Source organism: Atractosteus spatula, chromosome 1 (genome assembly GCF_055471065.1).
Source record: "Atractosteus spatula isolate fAtrSpa1 chromosome 1, fAtrSpa1.hap1, whole genome shotgun sequence".
NCBI classification, from domain to species: Eukaryota; Metazoa; Chordata; class Actinopteri; order Semionotiformes; family Lepisosteidae; genus Atractosteus; species Atractosteus spatula.
Window position 1 is genome coordinate 17,429,105 of NC_142706.1, and position 20,584 is coordinate 17,449,688.

At 37.8% G+C, this 20,584-nt stretch overlaps 1 protein-coding gene across 1 annotated transcript; it reads right to left on the reverse strand.

The window, feature by feature from the left end:
• Nucleotides 1-57: 57 nt before the first annotated feature.
• Nucleotides 58-20,337, reverse strand: cfi (complement factor I). Its single transcript, XM_088924393.1, has 14 exons — nt 20,234-20,337; nt 14,179-14,539; nt 12,188-12,326; nt 11,743-11,930; nt 10,337-10,447; nt 9,456-9,581; nt 7,461-7,478; nt 7,049-7,072; nt 6,668-6,691; nt 6,448-6,566; nt 5,553-5,656; nt 3,173-3,453; nt 2,245-2,346; nt 58-597 (listed from the first exon to the last, which is right to left on the reverse strand). The coding sequence occupies exons 1-14, from the start codon at nt 20,288-20,290 to the stop codon at nt 380-382; spliced, it is 1,872 nt and encodes a 623-aa protein (XP_088780519.1). The 5' UTR covers nt 20,291-20,337; the 3' UTR covers nt 58-379.
• Between the last annotated feature and the right edge of the window lie 247 nt (nt 20,338-20,584).

The following is a 20,584-nucleotide window of genomic DNA, read 5'->3' on the forward strand; positions in this document are numbered from 1 at the left end:
CTGAATTGGAAGAAGAGTTTAGAAAATGGACAGATGGAGAATGTCCACAAGGGCAGGTGTGATATGAGCTTTAATAGTTTATACACCACAGAATTCTATCAGAAGTACAATGTTAATATCAGCTCGAATTAGCTCCTCTAAAAGAACTAAGGCAGGATAGAATTGCAACATATTCTACAAGAGGAAACATAACTTGTAGAGGAAGCATGTAGTCATTCATCCTCATCCCATCTTCACTCTGTGCAAAGAAAAGTGTAACAGCAGCTGAAAGTATAAGATTAAAGTTGCTGTTTTTTTCCGTAGTATACATAAAAGCCTAAATTGTTTTATCGAACTTTTGTTGTCTCTCAGACAAATCCATTTTTTTAGTTGTAGCTGTCTATAAATTGAACTTGCTGATAGTTGATCTTCCCACGTGGAAACTGATCCAATCAAAGTAGTGGGCCACTTTGGTATAGACTCCTGGGTGACCCACAACCCCACACTTCTCTCCCCAGCTGACAACCCCCCACACATAGGACACCCCACTCTTGTCTTGGCAGACCAGAGGACCTCCAGAATCACCCTGGCATGTGTCCACACTCCCATCAAGGGTGCCTGCAAAATGAACATATTAGCAATAAGCACAGATCACCATTGACAGTTCCCTTTCTGTTCAAATACTTAATCTTTAACTCGCTTAAAGTCCAGCATGTTAGAGCATCAGAAATCAACTGTCACCTCAGCAGGCTTTGGGCAACTATTGCACTTGGACTGATGCTGCTCAGCCTTTGTACAGCAACATGAAGCTGATATACCGTAGCCTCATGCACAAGGAGCTTTGCCAAGGAATTCAGAAGCAGTGCATGGGGAAAAATAAACACCAGAAACATCAGATGTGTTCATATTAGTGTCAGGAGCAAACCAATTGTTTAAGTTGCTCCTTATTTTTTCCTGGGCAGCTGCAGGGAGAGGACGAGGACCAGCTGATATATGTACACCTGCTACACCTATGTCAATCCAAACAGCAGAATTTAAGCAGAATTTTGCTTCTTGAAAATATTTGTGCTGATTGATATTTACCAGCCTGGCATGAATCCAGAGTAAATAAAGTTAGTGTCAGAGTTTACAAGAAATAAGAGTCTCACTGTACAATTATTCCTGTTAAATTAACTTGTTCTTTAATTTCTAATTAAATACCAGTTTTATTTTAGTGTTATTTAATTGGAGGACAGTTGTGCCAGACTTTTCTGTGCCTGAAGTTATTCATATTGGTGTAATGTAAACTGGGAGAAGTTATTATCAATGAATATTTACTGATATATATATAATGATATATATGATATAGATAATATATATCATTTATATATATACAGTATAGCTACAGTTATATATATATATCATAGTTATGATTTATATAGTTATCATATTATAAATAAATATTTATATGTCCTCTTTAAATATTAGGTATTGAAAAATACAGTTTGGAAACAACATTTAAAAAAAGAATTCCGCTCTTCTCTCTAGAACCTTCACTCAATTTCAAAGATTACTGCAAAATGTATCTGAAATATTCTAATTCTTGCAAATCAAGCATTAAATGACTGAATTCTAATTATAACAATGTGGGTTTTATCTAACTATAAATTCTAAAATATGATTAGAGGTTAAATTATATTCAGTCTAGAAACCGTTGGTTTAAATATGGGCTATGCCATTAGCTGAGTCACAGTTATAATATGTCATGGACAGGACAGGAGTTTATGTTGAGGTCTAATACAATATTAATATGAAGGTACTGTATAGTTTGTTTTGCGTATCCAGCTAATTTGAACAAGTTTTCAGACAAAGAAGTTTCAATTAATAAAGTGCAGAGTAGCAGTCAAGTTTATTTTTTGCCAAGTTGTCTGAAATAATCATTTTTACTGATTGTGTGTGTGCAGGTAGGTTGGGGGGACCAGATTCTTGTTATAACAAAGTAATCATGTCTGTTTTAAAGACATAAGCACATCTATTTTTCACTTACAGTATGTTACTGTTTTAATATTTGGTGTTCTCCAAATACAACTTACGATGTATCAAATGGGCAGCACACAAAAAGGAAAATATTTTTGATACGTTTTGTCTGATGAATATTTCAGTTCCTTGAAATTTAAATACTTGCAGCCTTGAGACTTGTAGGAAATAAACACAGAAAAGAAAATATACTGTTATTAAGACAGGAAGTTTGAGTATTATTTCACATATGGGCCATTATTCTCTCACCTGCACATTCCATTCCTTTAAAGTACCTGGGTCCATAAATTCCAGAGCAGTTACCGATTATCTCAATGTTAGCCCATTTGAGTGTGTAGACCTTCTTATTTCCTGAAAACAAATGAATGAAAACATTAACCAGGACAGACCTGCTTGCTTTTCAAGACTTCATCTGTATGGGGGGAGGGTCTAGTATAAATAATGGGTAGCTGTTGCCAGCTTCCAGGGGGTGATTCAATTAAAATTGACTCTGGTTCTTAGTAGTAAACCATAGCAGTAGCACTTTCTAACAAAAGTACACGATTATAAATAGGGATACAAATAACAGAAGGTAATGGAGACCATATTGATTGTCTGCTTGTCGGTAACTTCTCAGGATTTCGTTTTTCTCAAAGGATTCCAGAGAAGGAGCTACAGTAAAATGGTGATGTAGGAGAGAGTTCCAGAAACTCAAAACTCTTTGAGTAAAATAGTACCAGCTATTCTCAGTCAACTCCTTATCACGGCATTAATCCAAATACATGACTGATAAATGCTAATTTAGAAGTAAGCAAATTAGATACTGTCTGTTCTTTAAGGTATAGTCACATTTTTTAAGGAGATGGAGAAATCTTTCAACGGTAAACATTCTGAAGAGCAAAATCACATTGTTTCTTGGTCATAACCCTAGAGCTGGCATTTTTCAGGAACCTAGACAATATTTACAAAAGGGGTTTCCAGTGGTGGTCCTGGGGACCCCCACACCAGATGGTTTTTGTCCCACCTGAACAGTTAATTAAATAACTAAACATTTTTCCATCCATTCATTTTCTTACTGCTTTAACTAATACAGGCCGGAGCAATTAAAGACCTCAGCTTCAATGAAACCCAGCAGAATGGGAAAAACTTTATTGACAAGATGTCTGAAGTGGTTTCCCAAGACAACATAGCAAAATACCATGGCTTCGGCCCCATCCAGAAATAATGCAGTTGTCTCCAGGTTTAAACTGGTACTCAGACCAGGGCACACAGGCTGATGCAGTAGATGGCGTACGCTCAATGCATTCTGGGAGGTTGTAGACGTTCTTGACTTGAATCAAGGCGATGTCATTCTGGTATGTGGAAGGATTATAATTGGGATGGATTATGACATTCTCCACAGGAAGAGAATCCGTGTAAGTGTCAATTTTCAGCGTGCTCCACACGCCCACCTTGATGCGATACAGCTGTGGTTTAGGCCTAAAAAAGGAAGAGAAGAGGAACAGACTTGCCAACTACAGTATTTGAAAGTTTAGTTCAGAAAAATGTACTGTAAGGATAATATAGTGTGGTAAAGCAAAATGGAATCACAGTAGGGCTTATCCTATTGCAGTAGAGAGAGCCTTTATTATTCCCAAGGGGTTATTTGTTTTAAAACAGCAGGCAATATAAAAAACCCACAATCAATGCACAAGTACATACACAAAAGAATAATTTGTTAAGCAGGTTTACAACTATACAGTAGGTATAAATGGGAACTTACTGTAAATCTATTTGTTTTTAGGTTGACAAACCTGTATCTTCATTCTGAGGGGAGTAATCTGAATTCATTATACAAAGGGTGAAAAGATACTCTAGAACAGAATATGTTTTATGCAAAAATCATAACTGATAGACGTGGTTGGACAGAAAGATCAGACTTTCTGGGGAGTAGTCTGACACTACTCCCCTGTTTGTTCTTATTCCTCAGATTCAGATGTGCCCAAACCAGCAACTCAGGGCAAAGTTAATGTAATTTCAATAAAAGACTAATAAAACATGATCAACTACAAATTATCAACCTTAAAATGTTCACGCTTCCTTAAGAAAAAGAGACGCCATTGCCCTTTTTCGAAAATAGAATCAATGTTTGCTTAAAAATTAACTTGCACTCCAGTGGTGGTCTGAGGATCTTCCTAAAATCAATTGCTATGTGGCAAACTCATATATAATTGGCCTATGACCCCACTCATCTGCTTGCAACAAACTAACAATAATAGAGTTGGCTGCAAATTTAATTATGTGTCTTGAATGGCTGGTTGATCAGAAAGTCTGATCAACCAGCAGCCATATCACTCTGCAACTCACAACTGGCAACCCACTGAAGCTAAGCAGGTGTGAGCCTGGTCAGTACCTGGATAGGAGACCTCCTGGGAAAAACTAAGGTTGCTGCTGGAAGAGGTGTTAGTGGGGCCAGCAGGGGGCGCTCACCCTGCGGTCCATGTGGGTCCTAATGTCCCAGTATAGTGACGGGGACACTATACTGTAAAACAGGTGCCGTCCTTCGGATGAGACGTATAACCGAGGTCCTGACTCTCTGTGGTCATTAAAAATCCCAGGGTGTTTCTCGAAAAGAGTAGGGGTATAACCCCGGCATCCTGGCCAAATTTCCCATTGGCCCTTACCAACCATGGCCTCCTAATAATCCCCCTCTATGAATTGGCTTCATAACTCTGCTCTCCTCCCCACTCATAGCTGATGTGTGGTGAGCGTTCTGGCGCACTATGGCTGCCGTCGCATCATCCAGGTGGATGCTGCACATTTGTGTTGGTGGAGGGGAGTCCCCATTACCTGTAAAGCGCTTTGAGTGGAGTGTCCAGAAAAGCGCTATATAAGTGTAAGCAATTATTATTATTATTAATTAATTATTGAATGGTGATACCTCTTACAATCAGAACAAGGAGTAAGGGAGAAAATTTGTTAGACAAAGCATTGTTGACTCAATAACCCGTCTGACAGGATTGAGATCAAGGCCAAAATTAGACAGTAGCTAAAGCAGTAAAAACTGAAGAAGCGAGAAATTACCATAGACATTGATTAGGGCAAATTTTTATAGTAACCATTGAAATAAATGAAATGGTATTGTAACAAATCTGTATTGTTCCTAAATTCTCAATTAATTAGTTTTGCCATTTTTTTTATTCAGAAGTTATCGTTAAAAGTAAACATACCTTGAAGAATCAAAGTTAGTCTAAAACAAGGATGTCAAACTCAATTCTTGGAGCGCATGGTGTCTTGTGGTTTTTGTTCCAACTAAGCTATCAGTTATATATAGTAATATTTCAAACTTTGCTCCAAAGTGTTTTGTAAGTAATTGTACTTTTAATGAAGTGACTATTTTCAGTCATCAAATGATAAAAACCTTAAAACATCCCATATACAGAATGTCCACAAAAATAATTAGGTTAATTGGTTAATTGACAACTGAGGTTGAAACAAACACCAGAGGACCCTCCTGGAATTGAGTTTGTCACGCCTAGCTTAAAATAAAATGTATTTATTTTAAAAAGTTAGCTTACAAATTGCACCGTTTTATTTACCTCACACAGTGAGCTGCAGTAAGCACCCAGCACCCTCCAATATAAATCCCTCCACAGTTAATCTCTCCTTCGTCGTCAATCGCTACCTGCCAAGGGATCTGACCCTGAATAACGACAGGACAAGGACATAACCCTTCAATAGCTGCATGGCCAATATCATTTTAACAAATCTCACAGTCTTCCGATTTTATGAGCAAGAATTCTGTTTCACTGTAAATTAATGTGAAGTACTGCCTCTCTTTTCTCTATTCTTTTCTCTACTCAATAAAACCAGAGGTATTTATTGGAATTTGGATCCAAGGGGGACATCGTAGATATAGCTATTGCTTAGGAGGATTTTGCTGGTCTACAACATTTTTCACTGGCATAGTTACTGCTAAAACAAAATGTCAGCATCACAGTGTCACGGATGTCCAAAGGGACTAACCGTGGAGAGCAGGAGAGCAGATAAAGACCCATATGCGTAGCGGCGAGACGGGAAAAAGGCCCGGGCTCGTAGTGCAAAGAGTTCAGGACTGCCATATAGAAACCTAAAGCGGACGTGGGGCGACCTGGTGCTAGGCGGGTCTCAGGACATCCGAACGTCAATGCTGAGCGAGGGCAGAGTGCAAGACCCGGAGATATATAGCCCAAGGCAAAGAGAGGGACCGGAAGGACAGCAGGCAGGAAACTAGGGACAGGACAGAGAAGGAGCGCCCTCTGGCTGCAGAGGGCGTGACACACAGACCTTTTGCCTTTCGTTTATTAATGCAACTCAGTTTAATTGGGCCCATAACCAATAAATAGGATACTATGGTTCTAAGCACAATAAGGCTGTTTTAGAAATCATCTTCTCATAATTACTATGAGTAATTTTTGTAAATCTTTTGTTACCATCAGAAACTCACAATCCCACCTTCTCTGCCGTATGGCCTCCAAGAAGTCGTTTCTGTCTGACTCCTGTACTATTAGGCTTAGTGTAATTAGATATCCCACACTTCAGAGTAGAAACAGCTTTCCTGGCAGCTTCTACTTCTGAAATGTAACAAATGACCGGAGATGAAGCCATGCCACATTTTGTCAATTGAAAATCCAAATACAATTTTTAGAAATAAGAAACTTAATAAAAATATTACCTTCCTTAGTGGTTGCGATAATTTCTGTTAAAGTAATGAAAAAATTTTAATAATTATTGTCAAAAGTACTGTAATAGCATGTTGTTAGTGTTGTGCTGTTATTTAATTAAGGCCTTGTGAGTTTCAGTTAACTGGTTGAAGCAGTTTCTTTTTGTCCATGGCAGCAAATGGAATTATCTTAATAGATTCCATGGGTGTCTCTGAAGCAAAATATTTTCATTTTATACTACATTCACCCAAGGATTTCATGATTCTATAATAACCAGTGCACTGCTTCTGAAATGTAACAGATTACCTGGGATTAAGCCATATTGTACCACATTTGGTAAATTGAAAATTCAAATCAAATTATTAGAAATAAGGAGTTAATAGAAATATTACCTTCCTCATTGGTTGAGATACTTTCTGTTAAAGAAAAACATTTGATTATTACAGTCAATAACATGTTGTTAGTGTTGTGATGCATTTCGGAATTAAGGCTATGTATGTTTCATTTATCTGGCTGAAGCACATTCTCTTTCTCCATGGCAGCAAATGGAAATAATTTTAATAGGCACCATGGGTGTCTCTCATAAATAAAATATTTTCATTTCATACTGCATTCCCTCAAGTTAATGTGGCTTTTATAATTCGATAATGAGCAGCCCACCCCTTCTTAAAAAATAAACACATATTAATGTCAATGTCTCTCATATACAACTTCGTATCACAGACAGCTCTTCCTCAAACTCGCTCTTCACTCCACTTTTAACAGTGGGCTGGCAAAAACTTGACAAGAGATAATTCAGCCTACCTGGCTTAGAACTCCTGCCTGTTGAAGAGAAAAACAGAATCATACAAATTAATTACAGTATTTCATTTACAAAATATCCCTATAGGTTTAATTAAAAAAAAACAATTTTAAAATAACCAATTGAAAATCTTAAAGAAATTTCTTAAACAATTAAGGAAATGACTAGAAATGGAAATGCCAAGTAAATAATTGCAGGTGATTTGCACTGCTGATTGCGTTAAAAAAATCCACCCCCCTTTCTGGACTGAAATGTTACATTCCTAATCTAATCACAGCCCAAAGAGTAAATTTGTCCCCATTCTGTGGCACATATAGTTAATGGAGCTCAAACAACAAAAAAATACCACATAGGTACAGTATACATACAGTATATTAGGCTATAACAGCCTCATCATTGCATGTTGACATGTTTCATCATTAACACAGAACAGTTCTGAAGACACTGTAATATAATCCCAAACGTATGTTTCAGGACTGCTTTAAGACCTGCTAAAATCAGTTTGATTTAGTGGTACAACTGAAAAAGTTAAAAAATATTGTCCAATCACTGAAACAGCTAGTTTCACAAAGCCCAGTTAACACTAATCTTGAGCAGAATTAATTACTAATTAATCCGACCCTTCAGAATATTTCACCTACGCATTCAGATCATAACTGACAATTGTGTCACTCCATTGCTAACTGTTTCTTCCAACTCATTGTCACAGGGGAGCTGGAGCCTATCCTGGCAATTAACATGTGCAAGACGGTACACCCTGGACGGGACACCAGTCCGTTGCAGGGCACACCCAGTTGTGCACACCCTCACACCGGGGCCAGTTTTCAAAGAAACCAATTAACCAACCAGTACGTTTTCTGACTGTGGAAGGCAACTGGATCATCTGGAGAACATGGAGAGCACATACGAAACCCACACAGACAGTGCTCCAGGAATTGAACCCACTGCCCCAGCAATGATAACCACTGTGGCATCGTGCTGCCCATAATTTGAATCCATTGCACTTATTTAAGTGTGCTATTTGATTTATCAAACAAACCTCTTTAACGATATTAATGTCAACTACATACTGTATAATCATACTTTCTATTGCTCTAATTTGTATCCGTGGAGAGGAAGTCAGGCAGTGGTGTACACATTACATTTAATTGTGCTTAACAAATGTAGTTGAGAATGTATTCCACCATTTCAAGGACAGTTTTGATTCTACAATCCAGTAGAATTCATTAAAGGCCCCCTGCACTTGATTCCTTTTATCCAAATGCCTGCCAAATTTGTTACTATTGTGGCTGTTTGCTTCTATGCATTCATGTGTGGTTCACATAATTTGGCAGAAGGTACCCTGCCGCTTGCTTTACTGTCTTGATTGCTGTTCTTTCTCAGGGCATCAGCTCTCAGACATGATCTCCTTTTCAACATTCAAATTCAGGACCACAGAGTGATGCAATTGCTCTTAAAAAATGTCTCTTAAAGGACTTGTTGACTGGCACTAATTAGACAGCAGTTTTCTCAAACCTTCTCAACAGTGGTTGGAAGGGTGATTTCACCTGCAAAACTAAATGTGTCTGTGCAGGGTTATCCATAGTTTAGAATCACATCTTTTGGAGAAGCTACACCCTGCAGTGCAAACGTGTATGATTCTTAAACATGGTGTAAGTGTGTTAATTTGTTTTCTCAGAATAGGCATTTCATGTAATCATCAATTAATTCTGAAATTATACAACCTAGGTTGATTAAGCAAAAACCTATTCTCACACATTCAAATTTTGACATGGGTAGAGATCATTGTTCTATGACTGACATTTTCTATGACTGGAGTGCAAATAGTACCATGCTGTTAGACTAGCATCTACCCAACTGTGGTCAACTTTGCAACAGCACTGCAGAAAAAAAAGCACAATCATTCTTGCTTTCGTTCATTCACATATTTGTTATGACACAGGCAACATCCTTGGTAAGCAGCCAGAAAGAGATTGTGCTTTCTAATGTCATTTTACCAAAGTTCACATTGCTTTCGTCTGTATACTCATCGTCTCCTCCTATGCAGTCCATCACTCCATCCTTCTTGGCTTGATTTGGGATGCACACGTCCGAACTACAATGGAATCCTCCTGGTCGGCATTCTGGTTAAAATATCAGAACATACCAGGCATTACAATAAGGGAATGTAGTATACAGAAACCTGCCATGTAAACTTGAAATTCAGATCACAAAAATAGGATTTGTCCAACTTCTATGAGTTACCTCTATGTCTAAGATACAAACATTTGGTCTGTCTGAGCATCTGTACCAAACAAGTTTCATAAGGTCAATATAAGAATACTTTTGTTTTCTACAATGTGTTAGAGCACTTTTCTCGAACAATTACAATCATCATAAAATTATTTTTCAAGCCATATTGACATCAATTAGGAAGGTACACTTTATAATAACACACATAATTTGGTATCAGTGATGTGTGCTCAGCCATAACGGATGAAAGAAATGTGTATTAGATTATTCATGAAGAGCCATGAACTGCGTCAGATACAGGTGCAGTAGCTTAAACGCACCCTGCCAGCTCTACCTTCTTTCTCATCTGCCTATAGGGCTAAGATTTTCCAGGGCACTCCATACAGTAATTCAAATAAATTGACATCATACAGTACGTGATTGAACACTCAGTTTACTCTATACTGTATGTACCTTTGTATGGGTTTAAAGTAATATATAATAGTATAGTACAGTGTAGTGTCATGAGGTCTTGAATAGTCGATGTGTGATTCACAGTTGAGAATCCTACAGTATATGGTCTGTAAACACTGGAGTATCCCAGCCAACTGTGGTGGGAAGCATTTCTGGAATACCAGATAATGGAGAGAAAAGGAGTTTGCCTTACTTTTGCAGCAGACTTCATCACTCCTGTCTCCACAATCATTGGTCCCATCACAGGTTCTGTTGAGGTCAATGCACTTCCCATTGACACACCTGAATTCGAAATTTGTACAATCTACAGAAAGAGCAAAGTAGACCATATCATTAATGTACTCCTGAACTATCTAGCCACAGCTTTTGGGGGACATTCCAGCAATAGTTGTGATGAAACTGCTTTTTATTTTTTTATGTTAATTAAATTTGAAGATTATTTAAAGAATTTAAAGGCTATTTAACCTAGAATTATAATTACTGCTGGATTTTCCCTGACTGCCACATTATTTGCACAAATGTGAATATACACATAAATGATCTGAGCGGGGCCAGTGACTTCCTTATGTTTTAAAGTGAGAGGTGGTGACTTCTTGAAAGACATAGAATTGACACCTATGTTGAAATGGGAGACATGTCAAATGGTTTCAGAGCAATCTAGCTCTACTAAAAGGTCCTCCATCCACTTTAGAAATAATACAAAACTGCAAAAAAAGACTGAGAAAAGTGTAATCTTAGGAAAAGGAGGTTGTGCATTCATCTTGAGCAAAGGAGATGCTGGCTGTATTATTTGGAGCAGAGAAGTAGTCAAATGTTATTAATGCACACCTATTTTTATATCAGCAGTTGTACTGTTTGAATAGATCATTGTACTTCAGAATACCTTCCAACACTTTGAAGAATCATATTATTACAGACCTATCCTTGTAAATTTACCTTTAAACTGGTATCACCCATAAGTCAAGCTTTAACCTTAGGCTACCCCTAATGATGTCCTGAAATTAGCTCAACCCTACATTTACCACTCAAGACCTTTTCCTAGACTAACCATAACCCTAACCCTGACATCTTACTCTCAGCCTAACTCTGAAATCCACTTTATACTAATCCAGGTGCAAAAACTTACCTGATCCCTAATCTTATTATTTCAAATCTTTTTTGCAATTACAAGTTCCAACTCAAATCGAACCTTAAATATAATTCCTTAACTGAGACCCTAAACATGAATTTACTCCTAAATCCTTGTCTAAACCTTGACAATGGGACTAATCATAAACATAGTTCAAAATAATTGTACCCCTACCATTAATAGATTTGAGCATAACCAATGTAGCCATTGTTCATACCCTAAACCTTAATCCAACCCTAAAACTCAGCCTAACACTAACCTTAGACTTAGTCAACAACCAACCCCTCAATTATATTAGATCTCTGTATTATTACGTACAGATTCAATACAGTACAACTATTAGTTAGATAAATGGCTCCTAAAATTTAAGATATAGTACAAGATTTTAATGACAGTGTCTTTTTCAGATTTTGGTCCTTTTATTGTGCCTTAGAAATCCTGTGTTTCAAAAAACACAAAAAAATACATACCCTTAGTTCTATTATAACAGTTGACTGTAGCAATCGTGGGTTCTGTATCAGTATCGTCAGTCTTATAAAAGGTGCACTCTGCAAGTGAGCTCTCTTCCCCAGTGCACCGTACATGTATACACCGTTTTGATAATCCAGACTCATGTTCAATTTCTTCATGTTTCACAACTGAGGCTGCTTCTGCACCTCTGGAGGACAGAAAGAGAGTAAGTCAAAGTACAGTATAGATATACTTCAGACTCTGAGCCTAACTCTGAAAATAACCCAAATCACCAGCTCACAACTAATACAGATCTAACCCCAAACAATTATTCCTAAGCCAAATCCTAAGTGTAAAACTGACCTGATTATTAAAAAAATAACATTAAAACAGTAACAGAGGAAAGAAAGGAAGAATATTGCAGTTCCAAATCCTTAGGCACAGAGAAGCATGAACAAGACTTACTTTTCTTCCCTTTTCACATTTCTGCAGGCAACATTAGCTTCTGCTATTGTCCAGCGACTTCCACAAATAAGAAAGGTCTCGTTTTTCCTCTCCACTTTCAACACATTTTTAGGGCCCAAACTACAGTCAAATAATTTACCTAAGAGGTAAAATACATTCAGTGAGATCCAATGTCATCATAGACCTTCTTGGAATGACATTGTGACAGGTGTCACTAAATTATGTTTTAGCACATTTGTTGTATTTTTGTAGATATAATTTTGGCCAAGACTATCTTGTAATAAATTTCTATTTATTGGCATGCCACATAAGTGACAATGAAAAATCTTGAAAATGAGCAGAATTACTGACTACTAATTTTTAATTGACTCAGTAATTTAGAAATCATAGCAATAAGAGAAGTCTGTAATGGATTTTTGTCTAACCATTGATAACAGTTGTATTTTCTCATATTTCTAAAATAGAATGGGAATTCAAGAATTTATTTTATGAAAATTAATGTAATTTGAAACAGTTAATTATGTAAGATTATTTGATTAGATCCAGGACTCCTCATAACCACCTTCATTTTTTTTTTTACTTAGTGAGCTCTGAACCCATCAATTAATCTTTTATGTTTGGACATAATCAATATTTCCTCCTCAGACTCCTGTAAGAAATGATCCTGTAACATGCATTTCTACAACCTTTGGCAGTTTTGTAACTACCAGGTATAAAACTAAACCTGTCAAATTCCATCAAGGCTCATGTGACATAACTGAGACTGAATAAATCATCTATAGAACTGTTTTTTGGTGAATAGAAATTCAGACTCCTGGTTTACACAGAACAATTACTGGATATTGAATAGCTGATATTTGGCTCAGTGCTGCTACCTCACGTCTTGGGGCATGGGATCAGGTTCAGACCGAGGAATCTTCTATATGGCATTTAAATATCCTCTTTGTGTTTGAATGGGTTTTTGCCCAGTTTCTTCAATTTCCTCCTAATATGGCATGCTGGGTTAATTGGTGTCTCCAAATTGTCCCTGTATGTGTGTATCCTGTACAAGGTATGGTCCTGTCTTGAACTCTATGCCTCTTAGAGGGGCTGTAGGTTTTTTCCTTACTAGGCAGCTTTCTGATAATGGATGAACAGATGGAGATTTAAACCCACTACTCAATGAGATCATTTTGAATGACAAAGCTGTTCTAGAAACACTGTGCTACTTGGAAACAGATTTGTACCTTTAAATCATCATGATAAAAGTGTTTGAAATCCAAAGCTATTTTGAGTGGAGGCAAAGTGGCAACCGTGACTTTAGAAATGTAGTTTGTAACAGTTAAATGAACAACTTCAAAGCTCTGCACAAAGAATATACTATAGTTCTGACAAAAACTTATGAAAACCTTATGAAATTTAACCATGATATAACAGAAATTGAAGAGCTTGCTGGATGTGTTAATTTGATGTTAAGAGCATGCTTCTGGAGTGGCTCAACGAGTAAAGGTACTGACTCAAAAGCACAGGTCAGGCTCTATGCCTCAGATGACTCTGGCTTGAACCTAGGCTGTGTCACAGGCAGACCGGGACTGAGGTTTCCCCAACCAGTACAATACAATTGGCGGAGAGTAGAGTGGGTCCTAGTTGACTAGGGTTTCCTTGACTCTCTGGCAAACAGCAGCTTCTGTAGATTTGTTAGATGCTTACAGACCAAAGTGACATCAGTGCAACACATGCTGCTGCTTCCAATTAGCACCCCTCCTGTCAGGCACTGGGGAACATATAGACGTTAAAAGATGGATGGCTCTGACAGGCCTTTAGAGAAGACTGTCTGACAGTCTTCTCTGGCGATTCCAAATTGGATAAATTACAACTAAATAAAAAATTGAGCATTTTTATTTTTTAATACATATTGCTGTAATGCTGCCTGAAATTAGAAGGTCAGGAAGCAATTTGAAACACATTCCTAGGAGCAGGGATGAGAGTTAAATGTTGTACAAGACCCTTACTTTTGCATTCGGGGCCAAAGTGAGAAAACAGCACGTCTTTTTTGATGCAGCCTATGGCCTTCACCTGGCAGAAGGACCTGTACTCCCTTTTATCAGTGCCGCAGGCTGGTTTTGTAGCCTTGGGACACTGGTAAGGAAGCTTGCAGATACATTCCCCATTAAGACATCGCATCCAGGGGGGACAGAAAACTTTCTGACATGACAAGCGACTGAAGCCTTTTGTCCCACACGTCTCCCGATCTAGGTACTCATCCTTTGGTACTTCAGTGTGAATGTTTTTTGTAGAAGCAGCCGTTGTTGTATTCTGAGTATTTGGATGATCCAATGGATGTGAGGGAACATTATCTTCAGGTTGGCTTTCCTGTGAATGACAGTATGGTGTGTTTACACAAAACTGAAACCTCTCTTTGACGTACAAGTAGAAATACACAGAGAAAACCCTTAGAATTTATCACCTGAATGTCTTAGAGCAGTGGTCTCTAACATTGATCCCAGGGTTTTAATCAAATAGGTTTTATAAGTGGGGTAAATTATTTATATCTTATATAGCCAGCAGCTACAGTATATCACTCTGCAACTCATAAATGGCAACTCACTGAAGCTCAGCAGGTGTGAGGAAAGCTTTCCTGGGAAAGCTAAGGTTGTTGCTGGGAGAGATCTTAGTGGTACCAGTAGGGGGCACACACCCTGTGGTCTGTGTGGGTCCTTATACTCAAGTATAGTGATGGGACATTATACTGTAAAAAAGGTACCATCTTCTGATGAGACCTAAAACTGAGGTCCTGACTCTCTGTGATCATTAAAAATTTTAGGGTTCTTCTTGAAAAGAGTTGGGGTGTTACCCAAATTTCCCCGACTCTGACTGGAGGGTCCACAATATATAAGTGTAAGGATTTTTATTGTATATGAATTGCAGACATTTACAGTGCCTTGCGAAAGTATTCGGCCCCCTTGAACTTTTCAACCTTTTGCCACATTTCAGGCTTCAAACATAAAGATATAAATTTTTTATTTTATGTGAAGAATCACCAACAAGTGGGACACAATTGTGAAGTGGAACGAAATCTATTGGATTTTTGAAACTTTTTTAACTAATAAAAAAAATGAAAAGTGGGGCGTGCAAAATTATTCGGCCCCCTTGCGTTAATACTTTGTAGAGCCACCTTTTGCTGCGATTACAGCTGCAAGTCGCTTGGGGTATGTCTCTATCAGTTTTGCACATCGAGAGACTGAAATTCTTGCCCATTCTTCCTTGCAAAACAGCTCGAGCTCAGTGAGGTTGGATGGAGAGCGTTTGTGAACAGCAGTTTTCAGCTCTTTCCACAGATTCTCGATTGGATTCAGGTCTGGACTTTGACTTGGCCATTCAAACACCTGGATACGTTTATTTGTGAACCATTCCTTTGTAGATTTTGCTGTATGTTTGGGATCATTGTCTTGTTGGAAGATAAATCTCCGTCCCAGTTTCAGGTCTTTTGCAGACTCCAACAGGTTTTCATCCAGAATGGTCCTGTATTTGGCTGCATCCATCTTCCCCTCAATTTTAACCATCTTCCCTGTCCCTGCTGAAGAAAAGCAGGCCCAAACCATGATGCTGCCACCACCATGTTTGACAGTGGGGATGGTGTGTTGAGGGTGATGAGCTGTGTTGCTTTTACGCCAAACATATCGTTTTGCATTGTGGCCAAAAAGTTCGATTTTGGTTTCATCTGACCAGAGCACCTTCTTCCACATGTTTGGGGTGTCTCCCAGGTGGCTTGTGGCAAACTTTAGACAAGACTTTTTATGGATATCTTTGAGAAATGGCTTTCTTCTTGCCACTCTTCCATAAAGGCCAGATTTGTGCAGTGTAAGACTGATTGTTGTCCTATGGACAGACTCTCCCACCTCAGCTGTAGTTCTCTGCAGTTCATCCAGAGTGATCATGGGCCTCTTGGCTGCATCTCTGATCAGTCTTCTCCTTGTCTGAGCTGAAAGTTTAGAGGGACGGCCAGGTCTTGGTAGATTTGCAGTGGTCTGATACTCCTTCCATTTCAAGATGATCGCTTGCACAGTGCTCCTTGGGATGTTTGAAGCTTGGGAAATCTTTTTGTATCCAAATCCGGCTTTAAACTTCTCCACAACAGTATTACGGACCTGCCTGGTGTGTTCCTTGGTCTTCATGATGCTCTCTGCGCTTTCAACAGAACCTTGAGACTATCACAGAGCAGGTGCATTTATACAGAGACTTGATTACACACAGGTGGATTCTATTTATCACCATCAGTCATTTAGGACAACATTGGATCATTCAGAGATCCTCGCTGAACTTCTGGAGTGAGTTTGCTGCACTGAAAGTAAAGGGGCCGAATAATTTTGCACGCCCCACTTTTCATTTTTTTATTAGTTAAAAAAGTTTCAAAAATCCAATAGATTTCGTTCCACTTCACAATTGTGTCCCACTTGTTGGTGATTCTTCACATAAAATAAAACATTTATATCTTTATGTTTGAAGCCTGAAATGTGGCAAAAGGTTGAAAAGTTCAAGGGGGCCGAATACTTTCGCAAGGCACTGTATAAGATTGGGACTAAGGGACTCTTTATTGAATTGTAGCTGAAGAATATTTAGAAGTTTGTACAGATGAGTTTAAAAAAATCACTTGATTAAACAAATCACCTACTTGATTAACACAGTTAAATTACTCAGTTTAGAAAATTGTTATCTATAACCTACTACAGCCACTCCCTGGCTGTTTCGTAAGAGTTAGCTCCAACAAGTTTTAACATAACCTAGATCTTACGTAAGTAGGGAACACTTCTTTCCTAGTCCTTCAACAATAAGGTATCACAAAGGGGGTTAGAGAGCAAGAGAAAGAATATGGCAGAAGCTAGCCGATAGAGACAAATTAAACTTACTTCCTATATAGAAAGAAATGAATAATGATGAATGAAAAAAAAATGTTTTAAAACCCAATGTTTAGAATAAATAACAACCAAATATACTGTAGCATACACTTAAGCAGTATACAGTAGAATAAATGAGAGAGTATTAACTTTTGCACTGTTCACTAAACACAAAATAAATATATTTTAAAATAATAAAATTAATAAACTCGCTTGGGTGGTTCCCCAACAACATGGATTGCTCCCAATTTTCAGTATTTGGTTGTCACATGTGTGTGAAAGTGAAGCTGAAGTGTAAAACAGCCCTGGTGTGAGAGGAACTTGCTACACGGAAGTAACAGAAACTTTCCTAAACTCTAAATTGTACAAGTTGAGTCTTACAAAACCTGCGGAGAAGGTGTGCACTGTGGATCTCTGGGACCCCATCTGGAGACTCCAGCCTTAGGGTTAATTTTATTGTGAGGCTGAGAGTGACCTCTAGCCTAACAGATATAATTTGTGCTGCTGGTTTCCAGAGACGATCAACTCTTTCAGACCCAAACCTCACAGTCCAGTCAAACATTAAGCTACTTTGCCAATCTACCATATGCATATACACATACCATTTTTGCCAAAACTAGTAATTCCAGTACCATTTTGCACCACTAAAGCACAGACTACCAAATTTTAGAACAGCTTTTACCCTACAGCAGTGTGCATCCTTAAAGGGGAACTGCCTTGCTATTTTTGTATTTTGGGGTTAGTAAGAAAACAGCACTGATGAGTGCATTTCAAACCACAATAAATAATAAATGTACACAGTAAAACCTCCAATTTACATCTCAAAATAGACTAAATTTCTAGCACGATGTTCTACAATACAGAACGAGGCAACAAAACGTTTGGTGACATGAAGCGGCCCTATGACATTGTAAACAATCAGGCTTGTGAATATGTGTCTTTAATCTGATAGAAATATTGCAATTGACTTTGAGATGGTTTTGCTGGCAAATACAACTTACTTGGTTAAGTCTGCATGCAGATCACTTTGGAACATTTCTGCGGTGAAATGTCTGCTGTACAACCTGTATTTATTCGCTTGTGCATCGCATTACGTTAGTCATTACAGTGACTAGTGAGCAGGAAGGGCTGCTTCTCGTCGCAATTCATAAAAAAGTCACAGTCGAGACCGGGGGTTTGCCACAACACAGCGACTTACAGTACTTTTGCAAAAGTTCACGATTCTGTGCTTAACTCGAAATTTATCATTTTTTTCTATACTGTCAATGAATTTGTTACTGAGATTTAATAACTGATGTGAGAAATTGGGACTGCAGTTCCACCTTAAGACCTAACTGCAATGCCTTAGAATTCAACGCACCTCTACATTCTACACTTGTGACTTTGGATACCATATATTTGTTGTTTTGTTTGTATATTTTCAGAACATACTGTTGTGTAATGTAATGTCTACATTGTGTGGTGTTGTGTGTTGTACTGTGCATGTCCAGAGAGAACAGCACAAATAGGAATCCCACTGTACATGTACATATGGCAAATAAACTCCTATATCTATCAGTAGGTCCTCAGAAGACTTAAGACAAGCATAGGCTAGTGGCTCTTCTATGTTTAATCACAGTAGCTCAGACAGAAAATGGTGAGTGGATAGAGACAAAAAGTGACAAAGGTTACCCAAGCAGTTCTCCTCCACCGACGAGCTTGTGCAGGGCCATCTCCAGTGATAGAGTTACTGGAGGTAAAACCAGGCCTGTATTTCCTTGAAAAGCACTCCCATGCATGCACATTAGCACATTACCACTCATTACACCTTTTACTGTAATATTTACATCAGGTCTCATTGCAGTCATGTACAGGGTTGGAATGGGACAGGTGTGCTTTTACTTTTTCTATTATTACAGCACCATATGTGAAGGTTTTTTTTTTCAAAACCCTTGCAGAAAATTAAGCCCATTTGACAAATATGAAAGACAAGAAAACAAAATGGATATATTTTCTAATGCACTGCTATATGGATGATAAAATGTTTTGTATTGTACTGAAAAAAACAGGAAAAAATGTGAACTATGAACTCTAATCTGCGCCATCTCTGTCAGTCATCCAAAATGATTTCAGATTTTATCAGTGTTCACTAACCTCTATTGCTCCAAAAAGTAAACACAAAAAATCCCTGACAAACATTAGCTACAGTAAACAGCTCTCTCTCAGCCTCATACCAATTTTTGTGACAAAAAGATACCACATCAACCACATTCTGCAAGCTAACCTTGCTAACCTAAGCTGAACCTCACCTGAAATACAGCATACTTATAGGGGATACAGTATACTTACAGGAGTACTTCGAAAAACTTAAAACCTTTAAAACATGATTGAAATATTGCAGTATTTATATACATAAAATTTAAAATTAAACATTATACAAGTACATACAAACAAATTTAAATAAAATTAATACAATATGCTTTGAACATAAGAAATTTTTAAATATCATATTCTTATATATTAATTAATCTTTCTGTGCCTTAAGTACATACATTATTCTACATTCACAGCATGTTAAGAAAAAACACATGGCAACAGCCAATGTATGCAAAGACTTTTTCTTTAGATCAGAACTTTGGCTGTGACTCAGCCCATATCAGAAAAACAAATATACACGAAAAGGTGAAAACTTAAACCTAAGACATTTTTTTCTGTCTGAACTTAGGGAAACATATTTTGACCAAAACACTTTTTCAAATCGTTTTGGTAGCTCTAATTATTGGCCATAATAATGATAAACCATTGCCACAAATGTTTTTGTCCGAAGAGCTTTACAACACCAGTGACTGGTCTAGAGCCCTTACTTCTAGGATTCAAAAGGAGAGTATGTAACTTGCTTAAGAAAGCAAAGAGTGAGTCAGTGGAAAAATTGTGCTTTGAACCAGATTCCACTGGTTTCAAGTCTGCTAGACAACGTACTGAAGATGTATGAATGAATAATACGCATGAATTAAAAAAAACTATAACTGCACCATAATGGATCATAAGCTTGCCTGTTCATACAAAAACAATCTATTGTGATACTGGTCCACATCTCATTCACAATTTGACAAACCACAAAGTCAATAGATCTCTTACCCAGGTGCAATTTACTCTTAAATACAGTACACAAGTTTAGACTCTGCAAACTTACTGTTCTCCCATAGCCAATAAACAGCAAATTCAAGAAGTGAAGAAAGATCAGTTTCATTGTTGCTCAGCATGCATGAAGATCCCCTCTGTCTTCACTTGGAACTGTGGCACTGAGCAAAATTAATGATTATCTGTTATCAATACAGAGCAATGTAATGTGCTGACTCTGGGAGCAAGGACCTTACACTTTTGTTTGAAGTAGCTACGTTAAGCTCTGCCAGTAACTCATCCTCTGCAATTCTATTGATTTACCTTGTCTTTTGCACTGCTGCACAAGTTACTCATGCAGACACACATACAGTCAGTAAGAAAAGTTACTTTCACATATTATCCACTATATTCCCTTATCCTA